The sequence below is a fragment of the Pituophis catenifer genome, unplaced genomic scaffold (genome assembly GCF_029215685.1).
Source record: "Pituophis catenifer annectens isolate HBS135680 unplaced genomic scaffold, rPitCat1.0.hap2 SCAF_1, whole genome shotgun sequence".
NCBI classification, from domain to species: domain Eukaryota; kingdom Metazoa; phylum Chordata; class Lepidosauria; order Squamata; family Colubridae; genus Pituophis; species Pituophis catenifer.
Genome location: NW_027256881.1, coordinates 167,528,877 through 167,554,540, shown reverse-complemented (window position 1 = coordinate 167,554,540; position 25,664 = coordinate 167,528,877). Strand labels below are relative to the sequence as shown.

The 25,664-nt window shown below is 39.0% G+C and overlaps 1 protein-coding gene across 2 annotated transcripts in view; it reads right to left on the bottom strand.

The window, feature by feature from the left end:
• Positions 1-25,353, bottom strand: part of SH3BP4 (SH3 domain binding protein 4) — a 32,297-nt gene extending 6,944 nt beyond the window's left edge. The window contains exons 1-3 of one of the 2 annotated variants that reach the window (XM_070933163.1): positions 25,287-25,353; positions 22,768-23,032; positions 4,383-6,736 (exon numbers count right to left, since the gene is read on the bottom strand). In XM_070933163.1, the coding sequence (XP_070789264.1) occupies positions 4,383-6,736; positions 22,768-22,885 (2,472 nt within the window). In that variant the 5' untranslated portion in view covers positions 22,886-23,032; positions 25,287-25,353. Of the gene's footprint in view, positions 1-4,382; positions 6,737-19,129; positions 19,339-22,767; positions 23,033-25,286 lie in introns of those variants that run through there. The other variant, XM_070933162.1, reaches the window with a different exon arrangement.
• Between the last annotated feature and the right edge of the window lie 311 nt (positions 25,354-25,664).

Below are 25,664 nucleotides of genomic sequence, written 5' to 3'. Positions count from 1 at the left end.
ATTAAAGCTGAAATGAAATATACGCAAGCAGGCAAGAAAATAAAGAAATACGACATAACGGCTGGAAATAAAGAAGACAAAGACAACGTAATTAAATATGAATAAGTAATGCACAGGTGGATAGTAATAATAAAAAGGAGGTTTTTAGAGACTATATTGTGAAAAACAATAGTTATAAAGATGATTACACTGGGATTAACAGTGAAAGAATTGGGGAATATGGGGTAAGATAGAAAAGTCCAGGATTTTGATTTATAAAATAACTATATTGAGATTAATAATGGTTAACAGAGATATGAGAAGAATATGTTACAGATACAGTGGGGCAAAAAAGTATTTAGTCAGCCACCAATTGTGCAAGTTCTCCCACTTAAAAAGATGAGAGAGGCCTGTAATTGTCATCATAGGTAGACCTCAACTATGAGAGACAAAATGAGAAAACAAATCCAGACAATCACATTGTCTGATTTGGAAAGAATTTATTTGCAAATTATGGTGGAAAATAAGTATTTGGTCACCTACAAACAAGCAAGATTTCTGGCTCTCACAGACCTGTAACTTCTTCTTTAAGAGGCTCCTCTGTCCTCCACTTATTACCTGTATTAATGGCACCTGTTTGAACTTGTTATCAGTATAAAAGACACCTGTCCACAACCTCAAACAGTCACACTCCAAACTCCACTATGGTGAAGACCAAGGAGCTGTTGAAGGACACCAGAAACAAAATTGTAGACCTGCACCAGGCTGGGAAGACTGAGTCTGCAATAGGCAAGCAACTTGGTGTGAAGAAATCAACTGTGGGAGCAATAATTAGAAAATGGAAGACATACAAAACCAGTGATAATCTCCCTCGATCTGGGGCTCCATTCAAGATCTCACCCCGTGGGGTCAAAATGATCACAAGAACAGTGAGCAAAAATCCAAGAACCACACGGGGGGGACCAACGTAACAAAGACTACCATCAGTAACACACTACGGCGCCAGGGACTCAGATCCTGCAGTGCCAGACGTGTCCCCCTGCTTAAGCCAGTACATGTCCGGGACCGTCTGAAGTTTGCTAGAGAGCATTTGGATGATCCAGAAGAGGATTGGGAGAATGTCATATGGTCAGATGAAACCAAAGTAGAAACACAACTCGTCGTGTTTGGAGGAGAGAGAATGCCGAGTTGCATCCAAAGAACATCATACAGTACCTACTGTGAAGCATGGGGGTGGCAACAACATGCTTTGGGGCTGTTTCTCTGCAAAGGGACCAGGACGACTGATTTGTGTACAGGAAAGAATGAATGGGGCCAGTATCGTGAGATTTTGAGTGCAAACCTCCTTCCATCAGCAAGGGCATTGAAGATGAAATGTGGCTGGGTCTTTCAGCATGACAGTGATCCCAAACACACCGCCTGGGCAATGAAGGAGTGGCTTCGTAAGAAGCATTTCAAGGTCCTGGAGTGGCCTAGCCAGTTTCCAGATCTCAACCCCATAGAAAACCTTTGGAGGGAGTTGAAAGTCCATGTTGCCCAGCGACAACCCCAAAACATCACTACTCTAGAGGAGATCTGCATGGAGGAATGGGCCAACATACCAGCAACAGTGTGCCCCAACCTTGTGAAGACTCACAGAAAATGTTTGACCTCTGTCATTGCCAACAAAGGATATATAACAAAGTATTGAGATGAACTTTTGATATTGACCAAATACTTATTTTCCACCATAATTTGCAAATAAATTCTTTCCAAATCAGACAATGTGATTGTCTGGATTTGTTTTCTCATTTTGTCTCTCATAGTTGAGGTCTACCTATGATGACAATTACAGGCCTCTCTCATCTTTTTAAGTGGGAGAACTTGCACAATTGGTGGCTGACTAAATACTTTTTTGCCCCACTGTACTTAAAATTGAAATATGGATGGAAGCTATAATATATGAGAAATAGACTATGTTAAAAGAAAATATATCAATGGACATAATGAATCAATTTTTATTAAGATGTTATATGGTATTACTTGAGAATAATTGATGACTATAAAAACTGGGATATTGTTTAAATACCTATAACAATTGTAATAATTTGAATATTTTCAATAATTTTAATATTTTCAATATTTTTGATAATATATCTATCTAAGCAAAAAAGAAAAGAAGATTGAAATAATATAGAACTATGAATTACAAATAAGAATTACTCAAACTGGTTTTTATACAAATGGTATGGTTAAAGAGATAGAATTGTGGGGAAAAATTGGAAAATTGTATTGTAGTTTTATTTGAATTAAGAACTATGTTTCAATGTTAAATTGCTATATTTTTGGGATTAGAGATAGGATCTAAATTTGGTGAAGTAATAAGGAAATAAAAATTTATTGAGCATTATACGAAGTAAAAAATGTGGGGAAGTTTTAGAAAGGGAAATAAGATTTTGAAACATAAACATGTTTGACCTGTATTCTTAATAGTGAGGATTTAGGCTAAGAATTGTGAAATGTATTATGAGGTATTAATTGAATTGAGATTTAAAATGGATTAATAGAAGAGTAATTGTTTTGATTAAATAAATAAGAGTAAACTTTTTATAAGATGGTAATATGGGAGATGATTTAAGATTAAGTATTGTTAATAGTGAGGATTTAGGGTAAGAATTGTGAAATGTATTATAAAGTATTAACTGAATTAAGATTTAAGGGGGGTTAATAGAAGGGTAATTGTTTTGATTAAGTAAATTTGACTTAATTTTTTAAAGATGGTATTAGTGGAGATAGGTGAGTTAAGATTAAGAAATAAGTGTTATGGCAAAATAGAATATACAAAATTTTGTAAAAGATGGAAAAAAAAAAACCTGTATAAATTGATGACCGGATCAGGGCTCTGTTCCGAAAAGATGTAATTTGTGTGTTTGGAAAAAAAAAAGCTTTTTGCAAAATAAATAAATAAATAAATAAATAAATTCCACCATCTCTTGATACAGACTGTTCCATCACTGAATTCCTTGACAGCCATCAAAAATCTACTTTCTTGTAATTTAATCTCATTTCTTACTATTATGTCTTCTAAGCACTCTGAATAATTCTGCTGTCTTTGCTTTCTAAAATTACAATATATTTTGTTGACTCTTTTTCCTATGTGAGAGTTAACATTATTATTCATTTTCAATAGTGCACGACTGCCATTCTTGATATTAGGGCTATGTCCTAATATAGTGATGGGGAACCTTTTTGGCACCGAGTGTCAGGGACGGGGTCTGGAAAAGCTGAACTTCCAGATTCTAGTGTGCATATGTGCCTGACGATCAGGTAGCCGGCGTGCATGCGCAGGCTGGTTTTCAGCACTGGCACTTGCACAAAGAGATTGCACTCCGGAAAAGCCGAACTTCCGGTTCTGGCACACATGCGCACCTGATGATGAGCTGGCCGGCACGCATGCGCAGGCCGGTTATCGGCACTGCTGCATGCACAAAGAATAGTTGATCGTCGCTCGCGCATGTGCACCAGAAACCCAGAAGACAAACAGGCAAGGCCATGCATGCCGGACAACATGGCTTCACATGCCACTTTGGGCATAGGTGCCATAGGTTCACCATCACAGTCCTAATTCCTTCAGGGCACTTCCAATTGTCAAAGCATCACCTAAAAATAGGCCTTATATGTGGTAAACACAATTCTGTCATGTCACAAACTATTTTCTATATTCTTCAGAAGTGACATTGTTATCCAGCTGTAGGGCAAGTAGTCCTCTTTTAGCAATTACTTCATTTTGTTCACAGTTACTCATCCAGGTAAGTTGCCAGGAATCAACCTTGACTAGAAGACACAAAAAAGTGACATACAGTACTTTTTGATTTGACTAGTCAGTCAAATTCTTGTTGATGATATTGTTTAAAGGGCTACTGGTATATTTTAGGAAAAGTATCAGGTAAAGGTAAAGGTTCCCCTCGCACATATGTGCTAGTTGTTCCTGACTCTAGGAGGCGGTGCTCATCGTTTCAAAGCTAAAGAGCTAGCACTGTCCAAAGATGTCTCCGTGGTCATGTGTCCGGCATGACTAAATGCCAAAGGTGCATGGAATGCTGTTACCTTCCCACCAAAGATGGTCCCTATTTTTCTACTTGCATTTTTTACATGCTTTCGAACTGCTAGGTTGGCAGAACGAACTGCTAGGTTGGCAGAAAAGTGTAATCAAATGCTTAATATGTTCTTTTAAAAAAACTGTTCTTTTTAGCTGAATTGTTTTAGAAGCAAGCAATAGGTACTGCCTTGGTTGCTAGACCTTATATTCATAGTTAAACACTACATAGACACTGCTAAAACCCAGCTATTATTTCCTCATTCTTTAACTGTACCAACAAGTTAACCAACAAGAAGCTAAAACAATGAGCAGTGAAAATACTTACCAACATCAGTTCTTTCTGGAAAGATTTCTTATCTTTACTTTCTGAATTATTACAGTCTTCTTTCAATTTCTCCAACACAGAAGCAACACATTCTGGCTCACTGTCCAATTCTGCTCGACAGAAAAAAGCAAGTGGCAAGTTCTCATATCCCAGAGCATCTGCAAAGGCACGCCAGCTGCTAATATTTTCCATGAGTAAAGTCCTTACTGAAGCATAGATATAGGTAAGAAATTTGCAAGGTCTTAGAATTTGCTCCAGCAACATACTTGTAGTAAGCTCAGGTCCAAAGAAATAATTTGGTTTGACTTTTCCAACAATTAAAACATTTTTAGTATGGACTAGGCCAATTTTACCATGATAGTATCCAATGTACCATTCCTTGGTCCAGAGCTGACCTTTCAATCTGATTTTCTCCTCACTTAGCAAAGCTATAGCATTTCCTTTCTTATATTCCAAGAGATAATGGTTCTTATTTTGCCTCACTACTGTTTTCAGCATTTTGCCATATTTTAAACCAGTGACAGTCCGATCTTGAAAAACAGGATATTTGCTGGTGGTCGCAAGAGGAGACAAAATTATTTTCCCAATTTCATTTTTTTTCAGAAACCTTCGCTGTCCAGTGCACCTAGCAGCATTTTTAAGAGGTGGCTGAGGTGTCTGTACACAGAACTGAGCAAGCATAACATCTTTGTTATCTTTGACTTGTAGTCTTAAAGTAAAATCAGACAGCTCATTAGGATCATGTGATATGATGGGGAAAATGAGGCGACTGACTTTGCCAAGTTTCATTTGGAATCCTCGCACCATTTTTGCCTGATCACTGGCTTTCACCTCATAATTAGGCATATTTGAAAACATACAAAGTTTTAAGTCTTGTGGCCTTAATAAGAAGAACTGGTGTTTTCCCCACAAATGCAGCATTACAGGTGCTGCACTATGTACTTGACGTGTAACTTCATTCACTAGAAGACTCTTTGGGGCACAATCATGTCCAAATACAGCAACTACAGTTTTAAATGAAGGATGTATGTGTTTTGGACCATAGACCCCAATTGTAATTTTTTTACTGATATAATCCCAAACCGTGTAAGGATATGAAATGTTCTGTCCTTGGGCTACAATAGCTATATACATGCAGGGCTCCAGGTTCTCCAACTGAACCTGGATCGTGCCTCCATAACAGTAAGTTAGCGCCATTGGAGTATATGGGCCTTCCTTCACATCACTCCGCAGGCACCTTAAAGCTACTAAATTCTTGCTCACAATGTCATTGTTAACTTCTGCTGAAATTTTCATTTCCAATATAATGGGTGTTCTGATTTCCATGTTGCTCAGCTTAATTTCTAGCACAGGACTTATGGTACTACATTTGTCATTGTTGAGTTCCAGTGGTGGATCCAATAGAACTTTCACAGAGATCTGTTGTGCATCTCCATCAGCCACATGTCCTTCAGGTACATGAATATTAATATTTGTATCTGGAAGCTGAACTACACCACCTGAACTATCCAGTTTGCAAACTATGTTGGTCTCCATAGGTTGTGTCTGACCCCAACCAGGGTTCTGACCCAGCAAATCCAAATCATGGCATGATCTTGCTAGTTTCCGATGACTTAGCCATGCAACCCTAAAATCTTCTCTACTTTGGAATTGCTCTGGGGTAGGAGATTTCAATCCAGTAAAGAAACCTGATGAAGATGGACTTTCTGATTTTGCCTGAAGTACAGAGAGCTCTGATAAACTGTATGAGCGTTTGCTTCTAAAAAAAGGATTGTCTCGTCTGTTTGCTTGCTCAAAATCAAATCCATTCACTGATGGCACTTTGTCAAGATTATTATCTGCACTGCTATTTGCTGCAGAACTTGGCCCTGTAAATGTAGGCACTGTATCAAAGAGTAACAAATCCATTGTGATTTGGGGAGAACCCTCTTTGTTTTTTTCTGACATTTCTTTCATATTTCCATTCAGAAAATGGTTAGTAGTTTCAATGCTGTTCAAAAAAGGATTGTTTTTAGCTAAGTTCCACTTTGCATCTGACCAGTCTCCAAGCAGATCCAACTCTTTTGCTCCTTCATCAGAACTTTCAAGGAGATAGTCTATCATTCCACTGTCAGTTAATGAAGAGTTCCAATAGTTTATGGGCTGCACGAAGGAGGATGGAATATAGCCCATTTCTGTGGTATTGTGTGCATACCACCACTCACCTCCTGAGGTATCTAAGATATAGAGATGGTCCCCCTTGGAAAACTTCAATGTAGTAAAGTTGTTTGGACAATAGTCTTTAATAGCTACAACTTCCTTTGCCGTTCCCAATGATGTAAGACTATCTGTCATCAGGGCACCAGGAGAAGGCACTACAAAGAAAATAGTGCACTAAAAATAAGGAATGGCAAATGACATAATCAATAATACTACACAAGTTACATCAAACAATGAAGTACTATTAAAGTAGGATGCAAAACTGAAGACTCAAGGTTCATGTGAACCTTGAAAAACTTGGATGTACTGTACCTCCCAAAATCCCTCTCAAGACTATCATTAAATTGTATTAGATATTATATTACAAAAGATACATACAAGGATAATCACATTTTACCTAATTTAAATTAATTAACAATACCTTTTTCACTATTCTGTCTAGTTTTCCCCCTTTTCCCCAAATATATCCCCCCGCAAAATAAAATGCACATTAGCCCCCAAACCTTGGGATTTTATAACCATATGATTATTATCTACACAATTCTTCACTGGGGTTTAGAAGCAAGCATGCAGCTTCCTGAAGATACTTTATACTAGAGAATCATTTTTGTTAATATGTGAAGAAATTCTTACTGTACAAAAAATTGTAGATGATTATCTAGTCCCGTGATGACGAACTTATGGCACTTTCTGGGCACTTATATTTCGGAGGACCTCTCATGGACTATGAATACTAACATGCTTGTGAAGAAGGCACAGAAGAGGCTGTACTTCCTGAGAATGCTCAGGAAGATAAATCTATCTCAGCATCTACTTCTGTCCTACTATTGCAGCACCATTGAGAGTGTCCTGACATATGGCATTCTTGCATGGTATGGGAGCAGCTCTGTAGTGGACAAAAAAGCTCTACAGAGTATCATTAAAACTGCCCAGAATATTCTTAAGGAAAGAACACCATCTCCACGTACATCTACAGTTTTGGAGATTAAAGAGAGTGAAGAGAGGCAATTGCAAGAACAGTCTAAGCAGGAATTAGAAGTAGTGCAAGGTGCAGAAGGAGGTTTTTTGAGTGAGCCCTTGTTTGATTCTTCTCCAATTTTGGATTTGATTCAGTTGACTGAAGTTAAAGATCAACGTATAACTAGAGCCCAATCTAAGCTACTTAAACAAAAGCAACAACAACAACAGGAAAGACAAGATAAGAAGGCAGTTAAGAGTACTGTACAAGAGAGTGGAGCTATGGGAGGAGCGAGATCGAAGCTCTCGGATGAACTTCAAGTATTTTGCTCTGTGCTCCAAAAAGAGGCTGATGACCTTTAAGTGTTTATCTTGGAATGTCAATGGGTTGAATTCAGCACAAAAAAGGAAGAAACTATTTACATATTTGAAACAATTTAATAATGATATAATATGTTTACAAGAAACGCATATCACAACTCAAGATCAAAAATACTTGATAAATTCAAAACTAGGAGCACACTTTATATCTTCAACTTCGCAGAAAAAGAATGGTGTGGTTATTTATGTAAATAAAAAGTTAACAGCTAAAGTTATAGAAGCAGATCAAGATGGTAGGTTTGTAGCAATTGAATTGCTTACAGCAAATGGCCAAATTCTTCTGATTGGAATTTATGCTCCCAATCAACAACAGGACTATTTTTATAAGATGTTACATACTAAAATATTGCAATGGGACTATAGATCTATTTTAATTATGGGAGACTGGAACGGAGTAATTGATTCTAAATTAGATAAAAAGAGTTTGGCAAAGTCTAGAATTAGACTACCACAGACTTTTTTTGATATGAAAGAAGATATGGAACTAAAAGATGTTTGGAGAATACATAACCCAAATGAATTGGACTACACTTTCTTTTCTGATAGACATAGATCCTTTTCTAGGATTGATTTTATCCTGTTGTCAAATGATCTACTTGTTAAGACAAAAAGAACAAAGATTTTTCCAAGAATTTTGACTGACCATAGCTCTGTATGGATTGAAATTGAGATGGATAAGGTTGAGAGACGTTCTTGGAGATTAAATGAGAACTTGTTTAGATATGAAAAAAATACAATAGAACTTAAAAAGCATTTGAAAGAATTTTTTGAAACAAATTTGAATAAAGGTACCCCAATTGAAATTGTTTGGGACGCAAGTAAAGCTTATATGAGAGGGGTACTTATCTACATGAATTCTAAACATAGACTGTTCCGACAAAAGAAAAGATCTGAATTGGAAACGGAAATAAAGAATAAAGAACAGTTACTTATTAAAAACCCAACAGATGAAAGAATACGAAGTGCTATAAAACTTTTGAAAGACCAATTTCAAATGCTTATGGCGGAACAAGTTGCAACAAACTTACAATATGCGAAGCATAATACATTTTGCAACGCTAATAAACCGGGCAGATGGCTGGCTTACACATTGAGGAAAAAACAAAGTATACGGACTATTGATAGTATTGAAACTGGAGGGAAAGAAATTTTTCAACAAAAATTAATTAAAGAAGCTTTTGTGGACTATTATACTAAACTATATGCTAAAGAGGAGGTGCAGAATGGACTTATAGAAAAATATTTAAATGATAAGAGAGTTACAAAAATTACTGATCAACAAAAGGAAAGAATGAATTATCCTATAACAGAGGAGGAGATAACAGTAGCAATTAAACAGTTAAAAACAGCTAAAGCTCCTGGCACGGATGGTTTGACCGCAGTGTATTACAAAACTTTACAAGCTGAAATGGTGGGACAACTTAGAGATTTATTTTGCAATATTCAACAAGGGGGTAAAATACCCCCATCATGGACAACTGCCTATATATCGTTAATACCAAAAGAACAAGTTGGTCCTAAAAAACCAGAGAATTATAGATCAATATCTCTTTTGAATACAGACTATAAAATCTATGCGAAAGTATTAGCCAACAGGTTGATGCCAGTAATTCAAAAGGTGATTCATGAGGATCAAGCGGGATTTATTGAGGGCAGATATATGAAGGATAATGTAAGGCAAGTAATAGATTTATTGGAATATCTTGATAAGAATAAACAGATTCCTGCAGTGCTGGTTTTTTTGGATGCAGAGAAGGCCTTTGATAGAGTGGATTGGAATTTTCTACTAAAGACTTTAAAAAAGATGGACTTTGGGGACCGATTTATACAGGCGATTTCAGCAATTTATCAAGAGCAAAAGGCACAGATTATTATTAATGGAAGTTTGACGACAGAGTTTAAAATTGAAAAAGGAACAAGACAGGGATGTCCGTTGTCCCCACTTTTATTTATTTTAACATTGGAAGTCTTGTTAAATACAATACGGGACTCAAAAATTTTGAAAGGCATAATGATAAGGCAAGAGGATTATAGAATAAAGGCATTTGCAGATGATCTGGTTGTTACCCTATCACAACCTATGGAATCAACAATCTTGATGAAGGACATTATACAAGACTATGGTAGAGTTTCGGGTTTTAGACTGAATTCAAAAAAGACTAAAATGATAGTTAAAAATATGACACAAGATCGCAAACATGAGCTTGAAAGGAGGGCAGGTTTTGAAATTGTACCTAAGGTAAAATATCTTGGAGTTCAGGTTGCAGAATCAAACATGAAATTGTTTCAAAATAATTATGAGGTGTTGTGGCGAGAGGTTCAGAAAGACATGGAGACTTGGAAAAAGCTGCAACTGTCTCTACTTGGAAGAATAGCAGCAGTTAAGATGAACATTTTGCCAAGATTTCTGTTTTTGTTTCAAATGATTCCGGTGCTTAAAAGTGATAAACAACTGAAAGTTTGGCAGTCTGGTGTGAATAAGTTTGTCTGGAACGAGAAGAAGCCGAGAGTGAAATTGAAAATTATGCAAGATGTTCCAGAAAGAGGAGGCCTTAAACTCCCAAACCTACAGTTATATTATGATGCAGCAGCTTTAACTTTAACAAGTGATTGGTTTGGAAGTAAAAAGACTGGAATATTGAATGCAGAAAGCTTTGATCTTGAATTTGGATGGCATGCTTATCTATTTTATGACGACAAAGTAGATAAAGTATTTAAAAGTCATATACTTAGAGACTCTTTGATGAGAGTTTGGAAGAAGCACCGACTCAAATGGGATTATAAAATACCGCTATGGCTGGATCTTGGTCATACTTTGTGGAATACAAATATAATGTCACTCGGGGGGTTTTTATATAAAGAGGTTCTTTTTACAGATGCGGGCAGATGGCAGCTGAAGACATTACAGACACTGTTGGATGAAGGGTTTAATTTAACTTGGCTACAATATAATCAACTACAACTGAGATGGAAAGAGGACCAAAAAACTGGCATTATGTTGCATGAGGAAGAATTGGTTAGACATATAAGAGAGAAAGGTCCAATGCATATTAAAAGGCTTTATAATGTTTTGTTAGAAAGAGATTCAGAAACGGAATTAGTTAAAGATTGTATGATTAAGTGGGCACAGAATTTTGAAGAACCAGTGATGCTGGAAACTTGGGAAAAAATTTGGGTTCAGAATGTTAAATTTACACAGTCGCAAAACCTGAGAGAAAATTTTTATAAAATGTTTTATAGATGGCATTTAGATCCTAAAAAGTTGTCATGTATGTACCCTAATGTTCAGCCAAAATGTTGGAGATGTGAATGTTTAGATGCTACGTATTATCACGTTTGGTGGACCTGCAGGAAGGTTAAGGCTTTTTGGATAAAAATTTGGTGGGTCATGCAGAATGTTTTGAGGAAAAAAATTCAATTTTCTCCACAGTTGTTTTTACTGGGTATAGTTAAGGGTTTTACACGGGGTGAAATAAAACTGATATTGTATATGATAACAGCAGCAAGATTGTTGATAGGTAAATATTGGAAGAATGAAGCTTTGCCCACTATCGAGGAATGGATATTGAAGATGGCTAGTTTTGCAGAGATGGCGAAGATTTCAGCATATTTAAAAGACTGTTCACAAGAGACTTATGAATGGGAATGGAAAAGCTGGATAGAATATGTCCAGAACAAATACCAAACTAGAAAGTATCAAATAGCTTTTATTTGAAAATAATGTATTAGAAATATTTTAATGTAAAGAGATAAAGAGGAAAAATTATACAGGGGGAGGGATGGGTTCAAGCTTATATATCAGTGTTATTAGTTATGAATACCTAATAGGGAAGTCTGGGGGGGGAAGGTTAGGGAGGGTTAGGGAGGATGGGAAGTTTGGGGAGGGAGGTGGGGGGGGTGAAAAAAGGGGTGAAAATGTAATTGTAAAACTTTTGCAATAAAAAAAAACAAAAAAACTGCCCAGAATATTATCGGACTCCAGCTACTAGCCCTGGACAACATCTTCGAATCTCGCTGTTTGAGGAAGTTGCATAACATTCTCAGAGACTCTTCCCATCCTGCTTACAATCTTTTGGATTGTTGCCTTCTGACAGAAGATACAGAACAATTAAAACTCGGACCACACGCTTTTTGAATAGTTTTTATCCCAGAACTATAATTGCACTCAACAATGAGTGACCAGACATCCCGCTTTTGACGGGACAGTCCCGATTTTTAGCAATTTGTCCCGCGTCCCGCGGCATTTTAAAAAAGTCCCGATTTTTGGAAAGAATGCAGGACAAGCTAGGGAATGGCGGGAGAACGGGAAGGGAATATACGGTTTTCACTCACCCTCACCTTCTGCCTCTGTTGGATTGCTGGTCCCCATTCGCTTACCCCGCCCACTCCCAATCTATTGCTGAGTTCCAGCTGATGGCTAGAGGGAAAAAAACTGTTTAAATTCTTGCCGCGGGGCTTCAAAGGGCCGCCCTACAGCTGATCAGTGTTAAAAGAAAACAAATGAGTAGACTGGTGCCTGCAAAAATAGAAAAAAACAGCCCCTTTCAGCTTCAGCATAGGTTAATTACCATAAATTGATTTGATCAGCCTCCCGGCTCTCAGCTGATTTGCTCTCAGCTGTTTTGCGGAGGGCTAGCTAGCTGCAAAGAGGTAAATTGCTGGAGCAGATGTTTTTTTCCCCTAGCTATGCTGAAAAAGCGAAACTGAAAGTAAAGCAGGGTCTTTGCTGCAATGTGACAAAATGAGGCAGAGAGAGATTTCTTTTTCTTTTTCCTCACCAAAAAAGGTAGGTGCAAAACTGCAAACAATGGGAAATTTAGGGCAAAAGAGGAGGTTCAAGATTTTAAAACACAAAAGAAAAAAAGCTCTATTTAACTAGGGAATTGTAATAATTGAGATACTATTAATTGTATATTGTGTTGAAAGCAGAAATGGTTAAGTTGTGGTTTGGAGGAATATATGGGGGAAATTATTTGGTTTATTATTATTGGTAAATATAATTAATTAATTTGTAAGAAATTGGATTGCATGGAAATAATTGGAATATTCATGTTCATATTGATTAATATACAAAAAAGATAGTTATATAACTAATTGATTTATATTAAAATGTTGAATTTGTATTAAACAACTGTATTACATAATTACATAATTAACCAATGTGAGGATGGATATAAAAATAGATGACAATGGGAAGGGGTATAATATAGAAGGGAAAAATTGAATTTGATTAAGATTAGAGATGAGGATGAAGGGTAATATTGGTTTTTTTAAAAAATAGATGAATAAATATGGCAAAAAGGAAATATAGAAATTGTAAATTTAATTGAAATGACTAAACACTGTTTAAATTTGTGAACCGGCCAAATACTCGGTTCAAAGAAAATACATTGTATGTTTGTATGTGTGTTTCTAATTATTGTTATTTATTCATATTTGTTCTCTTTTATTCTTTAAAGTTTAACAATTCATTCTTTATCTTAATATCTTTATATTTGTTTGGGGTTGGCTTTCTTCCCTTTCATCTTTTTTATTGTACAGCTATCTTTCTCCTCAAACCTACCTCTTTGCTTTCCTTCTTACTTTCTCTTCCCCCCCCTCTTCTTCTCCTCCCTACTTCCTCTTCCTTTCTCCTTCTCCTCCTCTCTTCCTCCCTCTCTTACCTTCACTCCTACTCTTAATTTCCCTTCCCTTCCTTCATCCCTCTCTATTGCTGTATCCTTTTATGCATATGGACTACTCTGAGGGCTGAAAAAGTTATTTTTGACTGGTCCTCACACTTTTGACCAGTCCTCGAACTTACGACTGTCCTCACATTTTACGTTTTTGCCCTATCTTGTCACCATGGTGAAGAGAAGCAGTTGTGAAATGAGTGACACGGTTGTTAAGAATGTTACAATGGGCATAAATGATGACCAGTCATAAGTGCGAAGACCGGTCAAAAGTGTGAGGACCTGTCAGAAATCACTTTTTTCAGCCCTCTGGGTAGTCCTTTTGTGCACATGGACTACTCAGAGGGCCGAAAAAGTTATTTTTGACTGATCCTCGCACTTTTTTTTTTTATTGAAAAGTTTTATAAGAAATACAAATATTTTCTCCCCCTGCCCTTCCCCCCTCAGCCCTTCCCTCCCCCCTTGCCCTCTCACCCATCCCCCCTCAGCCTTCCCCCCACCCCCCTCCCTTGACTTCCCAGAACAAGCACAGGGTATAGCATCCACAAACATAAAACTAAAATATGCTAACAAATTGTTGACTTCAAATTCTTTCTAGGTCTTTAACTCCTTATAACTCAAAACACTATAAACATAAGCTAAAAGTTAAAAATGTTTCATTCATTCCGTTATGTATCTTTCGTTTGGTCTTTAAGATATGCTGAAATTTTTGCCATCTCTGCCAAATGCACGACTGGTAGTAACCCCCCCCCCCCCGGCCAATGGTGTCCCTCTTTACCAATGTTAAAATCTGGTCACCTTAAACTAAAGGGCCACCATCAGTGAGCTGCTGGACAGTATTACTTGGTCTGTTGTGTGGATGTTTGGGTGGTTTAGGGGTGGGGAATTGTGGTGGGTGGGAGTGTGTTTGGGGATTATGTGTGTGGGACCTGGTCTTTGGGTGTCAAGTAAATTTCGTTGTATGTGTATACTGTGTATACACATACAATGACAATAAAGTTTATTTATTTATTTATGCATGCCACAGGTGGCATGCGTAGCCATATCAGTGGGCACGCGAGCTCAGTTCTGGCGCGTGTCAGTTGATTTTCGGGTCTTCTGGGTCCACCAGAAGTAGGGAAACAGGCTGTTTCCTGCTTCCGGAGGGTCTGGGGTGGGGGGGTTCTCACCTAGCTCCAGGGCCTCTCTAGGAGTCTGGGGAAGGCGAAAACGTCCTTCCCCACCCTCCCAGAGGCCAAAAACAGCCAGTTTAACAACTTCTGGCACCGGACATTGTCAAATGGGTCGTTTTTTGCCTCTGGAGGACCTCTGGAGTGGAGGTGGGGAAGGCTGTTTTCGCCCTCCCCAGTCTCCTAGAGAGGCCCTGGAGCCAGGTGAGAAAGTAAAATGGGCCTACTGGGCCATTGCATGCCAGGAGCGGGGGGAGGGGGGGTCCCACACGCATGCACGGGGGTGGGGCATAAAAACTTATGGGTAAGGGCACAGGCGCACGTGCCCTACCCTGCCTCCTGGCACGCGATGGCAAAAAGGTTAGCCATCACTAATCTAGTCATTAGATTATAACTATTACTCAACTATTCAATGAGTGTCTCTGACTTCTGAATAGGAATGTATAACATTTTTCACTTGGAAAATTTGTGATGAATCAGATGAAATTTTGATAAGAAACAAAGACATCAAAGGAAAAATAAGACTGCCTTAGCCAGAAAATGATTCTAAGCTATACTAGTAATATATGTATTTGTAAATACCAAGTAACAGTGATTTTGGTGTATGCATTGGATTAGACTGAGAAACTGTCATAGAAATGAAGTCATGTGGGTCACTTTGGGCCAGTCACACTCTTACAACCCTAGGAATGGCAAACTACATTCTCCTGACAGTCATCAGGAGTCAAGCATGATTAAGGCATACACATACAAAAAAGCATCAAATTGTCCTTATGTAATTATTTTTATACAGTATTTGTCTAATTAGCTTGGGAATATGAATGTAGACTAACAAGAGCTAAATCTGAACATAGAGAAACTATAGAAATACAGGAAATAATTGATTCAAACTGAAAAATATTAACAATTTATATTAACAAAAATATTAACAAAATAAAAACATGCAATTTATTCAATAAAGAAGCCTATATGTATTATTTTTCATATTTCAAAATTTAAACTGTTTTACCACAAAAGTAAAAAGGGAGCAACAGATTCAAGGAAAAAAAATCATAAGACAAATATTTCTGAATGTGAAATACAATTAAGAATGTACTTTACAATTATTGAAAATGCACAAAATGCTATGCATAACAGAAATTACTACATGACAATGCTTCAATATAATTTAGATAAGAGAAAATCTACCATGGAATTCTTTGTATCCATTACTATCAAGGAAAATAACACTGAGCATTGCGAGTCAAAGCAAAATAAAAAAGATATTTATATAGTAATACTGGAATTGAAAACTTTACAGAGCTCTTAATGTACTCAAAGCTGAAGTACTGAAAAGTTATCATATACAGATATTTCGCAACTGGAACCGATTCCTATCACTAAGGGATTTGTGTGTAAAAGTTGACAACACATGATCACATCACTCAGTGATGGCAATGCAGGCAGTCATGGAGACACATTGTTTTTTAAATGGGAAGTGGAGGGAGTCCAAGGTGGGAGTACTGAAGGGGAGTGGGGAGTCTCTAGAATAGTGATGGAGAACCTTTTCAGCACTGTTGTGTAGAAATGTTATGCATACAAGTGTGTGCTCGTCGGGACCATGCTCCGGAAAAGCAGAAACTTCCGGGTTCCAGCGCGTATGTGCACCCAATGATCTGGTGTGCTGGTGTGCATGCGCAAGCAGGTTTTCGGCACTGCTCTGTGCGCGAAGGGATTGCACTCCAGAAAGCCGAATTTCTGGGTTCTGGCACACATGCACATTTGACAACCAGCTGGCTGGCGAGCATGCACACACCAGTTTTCGGCACTGCCGCATGGGCGAAGGATAGCTGATTATCGCTTATGCATGTGCGCCATGGACCCGGAATACAAACAGGCAAGGCCGTGCATGCCAGGTGACATGGCTTCGCATGCCACTTTGGGCACGTTCGCCATAGGTTCGCCATGGCTCTAGGAGTTTTGATGCAGGCCGTGGTTAACTTGGGAGGGTGGTGCAGTGTTGTGTAAGTTTAGGGAGGCTGGAGAAATAGCAATAGCATGTATATATATATATATATATATATATATATATATGTGTGTGTGTGTGTGTGTGTGTGTGTATGTGTGTGTGTGTACGTGTGTGTGTATATATCAAATTTATATTTATATTGCAAAATTTATATTTTGCTGATAAAGAAATAAAGGGAGACTAGTATAGATGTATTTCAAGCTATTTAGCTCTCATCAGCTAGCCATTACTTCATACCCTCATAGTGCTTTACAGCCCTCTCTAAGCGATTACAGTCAGCACACTGCCCCCAACAATCTGGGTCCTCATTTTACTGTTCTCAGAAAGACAGAAGGCTGAGTTAACCTTGAGCCAGTCAGAATTGAATTCCTGGTAGTGGGCAGAGTTAGCTGCAATACTGCATTCTAACAACTGCACCACCACATTCTAGGAAAGAGGACACAGGATATATGTGTGTGGGTATATGAGCACAGAGAGGCCAGGGCCAAATAAGCATAGGGAGGCTGAGGAAAAAGGGCACTGGTGTGTGTGTGTGTGTGTGTGTGTGTGTGTGTGTGTGTGTGTGTGTGTGTGTAAACTTAGGAAGGTCAGGGAAGAAGGATGTTGGTGGGTGCATGCAAGCATAGGAAGGCCCAGGGAAGTAGGATGCTGGTGGCCGCATATCTGTGTGCGAGCACAGGGAAGCTGTGAAAGACGAATGTGGGGTGTGTGCATGTGAGCACAGGAAGGTAAAGGAAAGGATGGCAATGGTAATAGAAATAGAGAGCTGGAAGGGACCCTAAGCCCTGCTCAAGCAGGAGACCCATATCATTTCAGACAAGTGGCTGCCCAGTCTCTTCTTAAAAACCTCCAATGGTAAAGCACCCATGATTTCTGAAGGCAAGCTGTTCCACTGGTTAATTGTCCTCACTGTTAGGAAGTTTCTCTCCTTAATTCCAGGTTGCTTCTCTCCTTGATTAGTTTCCCACCATTGTTTCTTGTCCTCCCCTCTGGTCCTTTGGAGAATAATTTGACCTCCCTCTATTTTGTGGCAACCTCTCAAATATTGGAATATTGCTATCATGCACTCCTAGTTCTTCTCTTCTCTAGACTAGCCAAACCTAAATCCTGCAACCATTCTTCATATGTTTTAGTCTCCAGGCCTTTGGTAATCTTAGTTGTTCTTCTCTGAACTTTTTCCAAAGTTTCAACATCTTTTTTGTTCTGTGTATTCCAGATGTGGTCTTATTAAAGATTTATAAAGCGGTACTAATTCTTCACATGATTTTGATTCTCTGCCTCTAATCAGTGGTGAAAACACTCCATGGGTTGCCACTGGTTTGCTGCCCATGCATACGTGGTGCACACCAAACACATGCTGTGCATGTGCACAGTGCACACAAAACACGCACTTTGCATGGAAAAAGGAGCCTTTTGAAGGTAAGTAGAACAGCGGGGAGGGGGGAACAGCTGTGCCGCACGATTTAGATTCACTAGAAAGCAGGAGTTCCTGCTTTCTAGTGAATGTAAATCGTGCGGCACAGCTGATCGTTGGAAATACCGGTTCGAATGAACTGATAGCTTTTTTTAAACCATCTGTTCACCTGAACTGATGCGAACCGGTAGCATTTCACCCCTGCCTCTATTTATACAACCCAGGATTGTATTAGCTTTTTTGGTTGCTGCCACACAGTGCTGGTTTATATTCAAGTGATCATCCACTAGGACTCCAAGGTCCTTCTCAGAGTTACTGTTTTTGAGCCAGGTGTCACCTGATCTGTACTTGTACCTTTAGTTTTTCCTGCCTAAATGTAAAACTTTGCTTTTCTCCACATTAAAATTCATTTTGTTGAATAAGGTCCATTGGTCAAGCCTGTCAAGATGTTTTCGAATCCTGAGCTTATCTTCTGGAGTGTTGACTATTCCTGCCAGCTTAATATCTTCTGAAAATTTGATTAGTTCCCCTTCTATTCCCTTGTGTAAGTCTTTTATGAAAATATTGAAGAGTACTGCACCTAAGACGGAACCTTCTGGTACCTCACTGCTTACTTCCCTCCATGTAAATGTAGTACCATTAGGGACTATTCATTAAATAGAGTTTGTCAGCCAGCTACAAATCCATCTGGTGGTAATATTGTCTATTCCATATTTTTCTAGCTTACCAAGAAGTAGTTTGTGGTCTACTTTGTCAAATGCCTTACTGAAATCTAAGTATACTATGTCCACTACATTTTTTCTGGTCTACTAATTTGGTCACTTTACCAAAGAATGAAATAAGATTGGTTTGGCATGATTTATTTTTAACAAATCTGTGCTGGCTATTAGCTATAACTTTGTTTCTAGATGTTTACATATCTGTTTTTTGATTATCTTTTCCAGTACCTTCCCAGATATTGATGTCAGGCTGATTGGTCTGTAGTTTCCTGGGTCTGTTTATCCCCTCTTTCTTGAAGAGTCCAATTCTCAGGTACTTCCCTGGTGCTCCAAGATTTTTGAAAGATATGGTACAATGGTTCTGAGATAACATCTGCCAGCTCCTTCAGAATTCTAGGGTGTAATGTCAGGTTCTGGTGATTTGTATTAGTCATGATCAGATAAATATTCTCTTACCATTTTCTTACTTATTTTAATTTTTATTTCTAGTCTGTCTTTTACGGTAGGTTTTTTTTTGGTAGGTTGGCTATAGTTTCTTTTTGTATGGAGACTGATGCAAATAATGAATTAAGCTACTCTGCTTTCTCCCTAATGCCTGTTACTTCCTTGTCATCTTCTCTCATTAGTAAATTGACTGTTTCCTTGATTTTTTTCTTTATTAATATTTTAAAAAAACTTTTTAAAAATTATCTTTGACTTTTGTTGCAAGTCTTTGTTCATTCTGAGCCTTTGCTTTCCTGACTTCATTTTTGCAGGTTCTGGCTATCTACTGATATTCTGCCTTACTTATGTGTCCTTCTTTCCATTTTTTGTAATGTGAGCTGGTTGCCAAGCACTTCAGATTTGTTCAAATATCCATAGGGGCTCTGCAATGGCTCCTTGCAACAATAAATGCACTGCTTGCACTAAGAGTGGGAAGAAATGCTGCTCTTTCATTTTAGCCAATGGGGATTTGAGAAGATGTAGCAAGAGAAGCCGCTAAAACTTGGGCTGTCTCTACCCTCACCCTGCACCAATGAAGGGTGCAGACAAAGCCTAACTGTCAATGTTTCGACTGACGAACCCAACCATCCTGGACAATCCCACATAATTGAAGTATAGAATTCTCCCTCCCCCTATTAGTGAAGGTCACATTGTACAACTGAGTGCCATTGCATTGTTACGACAAAGTGTCCTTGGGGTTTTCAACCACCTGCTGAAGTGTTCTTTGCTTTCATGGTTTGTCTTCCTGATGTCTGGAACCTACCATATTTTTTGGACTATAAGACACACTGGAGTACAAAAGATTTGTACTCCGCACAAAGATTTTGAAGAGGTAAACAAGAAAAAAAAATTTTTTGCCCTCCCCGGCCCCCAGAAGCACTCTGCAGGCTTCCCAAAGTTTGGGAAGCCTGGAGAGTGCTCCTGGAGGCCGGGGAGGGCAAAACCATGATGCATGGAGGGTTTGGGAGGCCAAAAATGGGCCCTGTAGAGGGTTTGGGAGCCTGCAGAGTGCTCCTGGGGGCTGGGGAGGGTTAGGGTTAGGGCTAGGGAAAAACAACATTTTTGGCCTCCCAAACCCCCCACGAATCGTGTTTTTGCCCTCCCCAGCCCCCAAGAGCACTCTGCAAGCCTCCCAAACCCTCTGCAGGCCCTTTTTTGCAAAAAACAGGCCCATTTTCACAAAAAATGGGCCCATTTTTGGCAAAAACGGGACTTGCGGGGTGGGGTTTTGGAAGGCCAAAAATGGCTGTATTTGATATATAAGTTGCACTAACATGTCCATTCTCTTTTAGCGGGGGAAAAAGTGTGTCTTATACTCCAAAAAGTATAAGACCATTTCCATTTCACCAGGGGTGAAATGTAAAATTTGTTACTACCGGTTCTGTGGGCGTGGCTTGGTGGGGGGGGTGTAATGTGACTGGGTGGGCGTGGCCAACTTTTTTTTTTTTTAAACTTTTCAAAGCATTTTTTCTAATGCTTTGAAAAGCCTCTGCTGATCAGGAAACTCAGCTGGGATCGTCAGAGACTTTTCAAAGCATTTTTTTACCACCTCTTTGGCCAAGAGGTGGCAGAAAAAAATGCTTTGAAAAGCCTCTGGCTATCCCAGTTGAGCCGCGCGATCATCAGAAGCTTTTTTTTTTTTAACTTTTAAAAGCATTTTTTTGTCGGAAGAGGTTGTAGAAAAAATGCTTTTAAAAGTAAAAAAAAGAGCAGCCTCTGAAGATCCTACGGCTCACCTGGGCATGGGGGGGGCAGGGATTTTTTCTACCAGTTCTCCAAACCACCTGCCGCCATCACTACCGGATCGGGCGATCCGGTCCGAACCGGGAGCATTTCACCCCTGCATTTCACCCTTCCCTCCCCCCCTAGTTCATTGGCAAGCCGAGAAGTGATAATAATTGCATCAGCGTAAGTGCGCTTCAAACTTGACACTACCGTGCATAGCTTCCCTATTCCACAACTATTTAGAAGCAACAAAGCAAAGGCGACTTCATGTTACAAATGTATTCTAATGCCTTGGAAGGAAGGCAAACTTGCTTCTCTCCCCCAAGCTTTAGCTGTGTACCATTATGCCTTGGGAAGAGAGGCAACAATTTCAGCCTACAAGAGAGAGCTCTCCCCTAAGCTTTAGCTGAGTAGGCTAATGCTTTGGAAAGAAAGCAGGCCTTTACCTGAATCTCAGAAAAAGTCAGCACTTTATCTCATACTTCTAGACCATAGATTAACCATGTCTTCCAATTGGCTGGTTTGGTCACATCTTGACCTTTCCACAGTAACTGTTTGGATTAGTTCCCACCTAACCCTACATAAGCCCTTTATATAAAAGGAAGGACAAAGAAGAGACAGAATGAGAGAAAAAGGCAGTCATGATGGATATGGAAGTGGCAACAGGTAGCAGTGCAGCAGCAGCAAAGACTTGTCCCAGTTGGGGACAAGAGAGTAAGCAACCTGATCTGGGAGAAGAAAAGGAACTGAGAAGAAAGGGAAGAGTTTTCTCTCTTTCCCTGTCCCCCGTCCACATCTTAAATGTTTGTTTTTAGCAGCAAAACTGCCCAAACTTGCTTGGAGCTCAGGCTTAAAACTGAGCAGCAATCCTACCTGGAAACTCTGCCTAAGTGCTTAGCAGCAATATTGTTCCATGAATCAATAGCTGTAAACAGCTTCAAGGAAGCAGAAGGTTCAGTGCTAATCAAGACCGATAGCAAAAACTGCACAAACCAGGAAAAAACCTTAACTGGGTCCAAATCAATTCAAGCACAAGAACTAACACAGTCCTACCTTAAATTTACCTTGTTGCTAGAAGAGAAAAGGCAGCCTATCCCAATCTAGGGAGGTCAAATAAACCAAAGGGAAGACAGAATCCATTACAAGGAAACAATGCAGGGCATATGAGTAAAACATGATGAAGCTGCCAAATAAAGGGACCTTTCTTAATCATCTGGCAAGCCTCTCTCCAAAGTAATTAATGATTCAGAACGAAATAACTCTTGTTCTAATTTATTGAATACGGGGAGCAGATAAACTTTTTTTTTTTGATAGACAGATAGTCTTTATTTAGTTGAGACAGCTCCAGAACCTTGGTTGGGGTAGCATCTAAACACCTTTTTAATTATTAAAAGGTACAGATTTTTCCTTCTTATTCACAATTAACATGCCCTGAGGACTCGTCTTCTAAAGGTAGGAATAATCACTTGAGCACAAGCCTGAAAGTGGGCAAATTATAGTGCCAAAGCTGTAATTTGGTTTTTAAGTGATAGTAAACAATTTATAGTATGATCTATAGAATCTGTAATATGTATGCAATAATCTATTCTCCTCCCAGCATTTTCATCCTGATCGAATGTCATAGGATCTATTTTTATTAAAAAACAACAACACCTCACCTTTGACAGAACTGAAACTGGTTTCTGAGAAATCTTCATTCAGGTCTATTAGCATCCCCTCAGATTTGCATCGTGAGAGGCAACTGGCATTAGCAGCACGAATCCTCTGGGCTGCCATTTTAAGATGGCAGTTGTGTTGTTTCTTAAGAAATCAGAAAATCTAATGGGTCATCTTCTCTAGAAGAGATGTGGCAAATTCTGTGCCATTTATTTTCAATGGTTGCAATTACCAATGTCATTCAATAGTTTCTTCTACAATATATACCTGAAGAGAAAAACAAACACGATAAGCAATTTTGAATAATTAAATTACAGAAATCTTATTTTATTTATTTGATTTATATGCCCGCCTATCTTAAAAGATATAACTCTGGGAGGTTACAGCAATAAATGCAAGAATAATAAAACCAAAAATGTAGCACCTCTCCAAGGCAACCAATACAACCAATTTCAGGTTCTCATCCTATCCCAGTGCTTGGGGAAAAAGAGTCAGCTCTTTATGGCTAAATGGAAGGCTAAATGAGTGGCAACTTGCCAGGTGTCTTGGGGAAGGACACATGGGCTACTACAGAAAAAGTCCACTTCCTTTGTGGACTTGCAAATGTAAAGTTTAATTTAAGGAAAGGGACCTAGAGTGTGTCCTCTTTATCTGATCTGGTGGAACAGGGGAGGGAATCTTCAGGGAAAGGCAATCCCACAAATAATCTGGCCCAGTATCACATATGGATTTTAAAAATAATAAGCAGTACTTTAAATTATACCTGACAAAAAAAACCTGGGAGCCAATGCAGATCACATATTAGAGGTATAATATAGGCAGAATGATGGATGCCCAATATTGCAGGTGCTGCTGAGTTCTGGACCAGCTGTAACTTCTGGGTGATCTTCTAGGGCAGCTCCATGTAAAGCTCATGACAATAAACTAACCAGGAAGTGGGCCAATGTGTAAGTCACTGTGAGCAAGCCCTTCTGATAAAAAACTGGGTGCAATTGGCATAAAAGTTAAATCTGTGTATAGCCCCACCCCCTTAGCCCCGCCTACCACTTGTTCCTGAAGGATGAGCCATGAATCCAGGAGGACCAGGGGTGAAATGCAGCAGATTCTGACAGGTTCCGGAGAACCGGTAGCGGAAATTTTGAGTAGTTCAGAGAACCGGCAAATACCACCTCTGGCTGTCCCCAGAGTGGGGTGAGAATGGAGATTTTGCATTATCCTTCCCCTGGAATGGGGAGGGAATGGGGATTTTGCAGAATCCTTCCCCTGGAGTGGGGTGGGAATGGAGATTTTTCAGTATCCTTCCCATGCCATACCTACCAAGCCACGCCCACCAAGTCACACCATGCTCAAGCCACGCCCACAGAACTGGTAGTAAAAAAATTTGAATTCCACCACTGAGGACCCACCCAATTAATTACCCACTCAATCACACTTGCTCTGATTGGTGAGTAGCACACTTCCTTCTCCAATCAAAGATAACACATCAGTAGACCCAGCTGTGAGATGTGGGGCTGAGGGCATACATTCAAGGCCATTCAATCTTCTAGGATTGAATTGGTTCTTCCCCATTCACACCCTCACAGCTTTCAGGGTCAGCACTGCAACAGATGCTGGTCAGGGATGGAGATATATAGCTGAGTATGATCAACAAACAATTCATCAGCAAATTGATAAACCACATCCTTTGCCATAAAATGATCTCATCCAGTTATTTCATGCAGATGAAATACAATCCATGTTTTATTGATTTCATGTAATATTCTAATTTTCTGAAATTGTGAATTTGGGGTTTTCATGAGCTGTAAGCCATAATCATCAAAATTATGACAAATCAAGGCTTGAACTATCTCACTTTGCATGTAATGAGTCTATCTCATATATTAGTTTCACCTTTTAAGTTGCATTACTGAAATAAATGAACTTTTGCACGATATTCTAATTTTTCAAGTTTCATCTGTAGATTCAAGTTGCTATCCAATTCTTAAGTGAATTTGTCAGGTTGGTAGTTTATGGACCTTTGTTGGACCTTTTTTCATGAAGGTCCCACCTTCATGAAAAAAGGAAAGATCCAAACTTGATATAAGCCACATTAACAAAAATATCATAATCAAAAATATCATAATGTAGACAAGACTAAGCAACTATGTCATAGGTCTAAAACTAGCTTTATTAGAATAGCTACAATAACAGTAATTAGGGAGGGGCCCATTTGAGACTAGTTAGTTTCTTAGAATGAACTTAAGCTAATCATTGGCTGAACTTGCCTGGTACTTGGCGATTTGGTATATGTAGGTAATCCTCGAGTTAGTTATGAATGTAATGTAGCTTGCCAATTACATTTGTAACCTGAGGATTTGTTAACTGGATCATGTTGAATGAATGAGCCCCCATACCTTCCCCCCTCATGCATTCATAAAATGAATGTGCTGGTCGTTAAGCTCATGGGTGCTTCAGGAGTTGTTGCCTCTGCCTCCAGCCTCTGAAGGCTTCACCCCACCCCAATGACCGATGGATCACTTACTTTCCAAGCTCTCAAGGGAAGGCCGCTCCATTGCTGAGCCACATGGCAGAGTTCCAGAAGAGGCTGGCTTTTTCTGAGACGCCTGCGAAATATTCCTAAAACAATGCAGTCATATTTTCAAGGCTTTCATGGCTAAACTTTGGTAAAAAAAGCAGTCTTTTTTGTAAATTGAAGTCTTACTAAGACAAACAAAGCAAGTCTGCCTTATTTTTAAGGCTTTTGCAGCTAAAAATTGGCAAAAAAGAAGTTTTTAAGGGGCTGGGGAGCCTGCAGTTTCCTCTTGTAAACTGAAGCTCTTCTCTCCCCCCCTTCCCAGTATTAACATAACAGTAACAACTAAATTTGAGGGAGAGAGCCAGCATACCTTGTAACATGAAA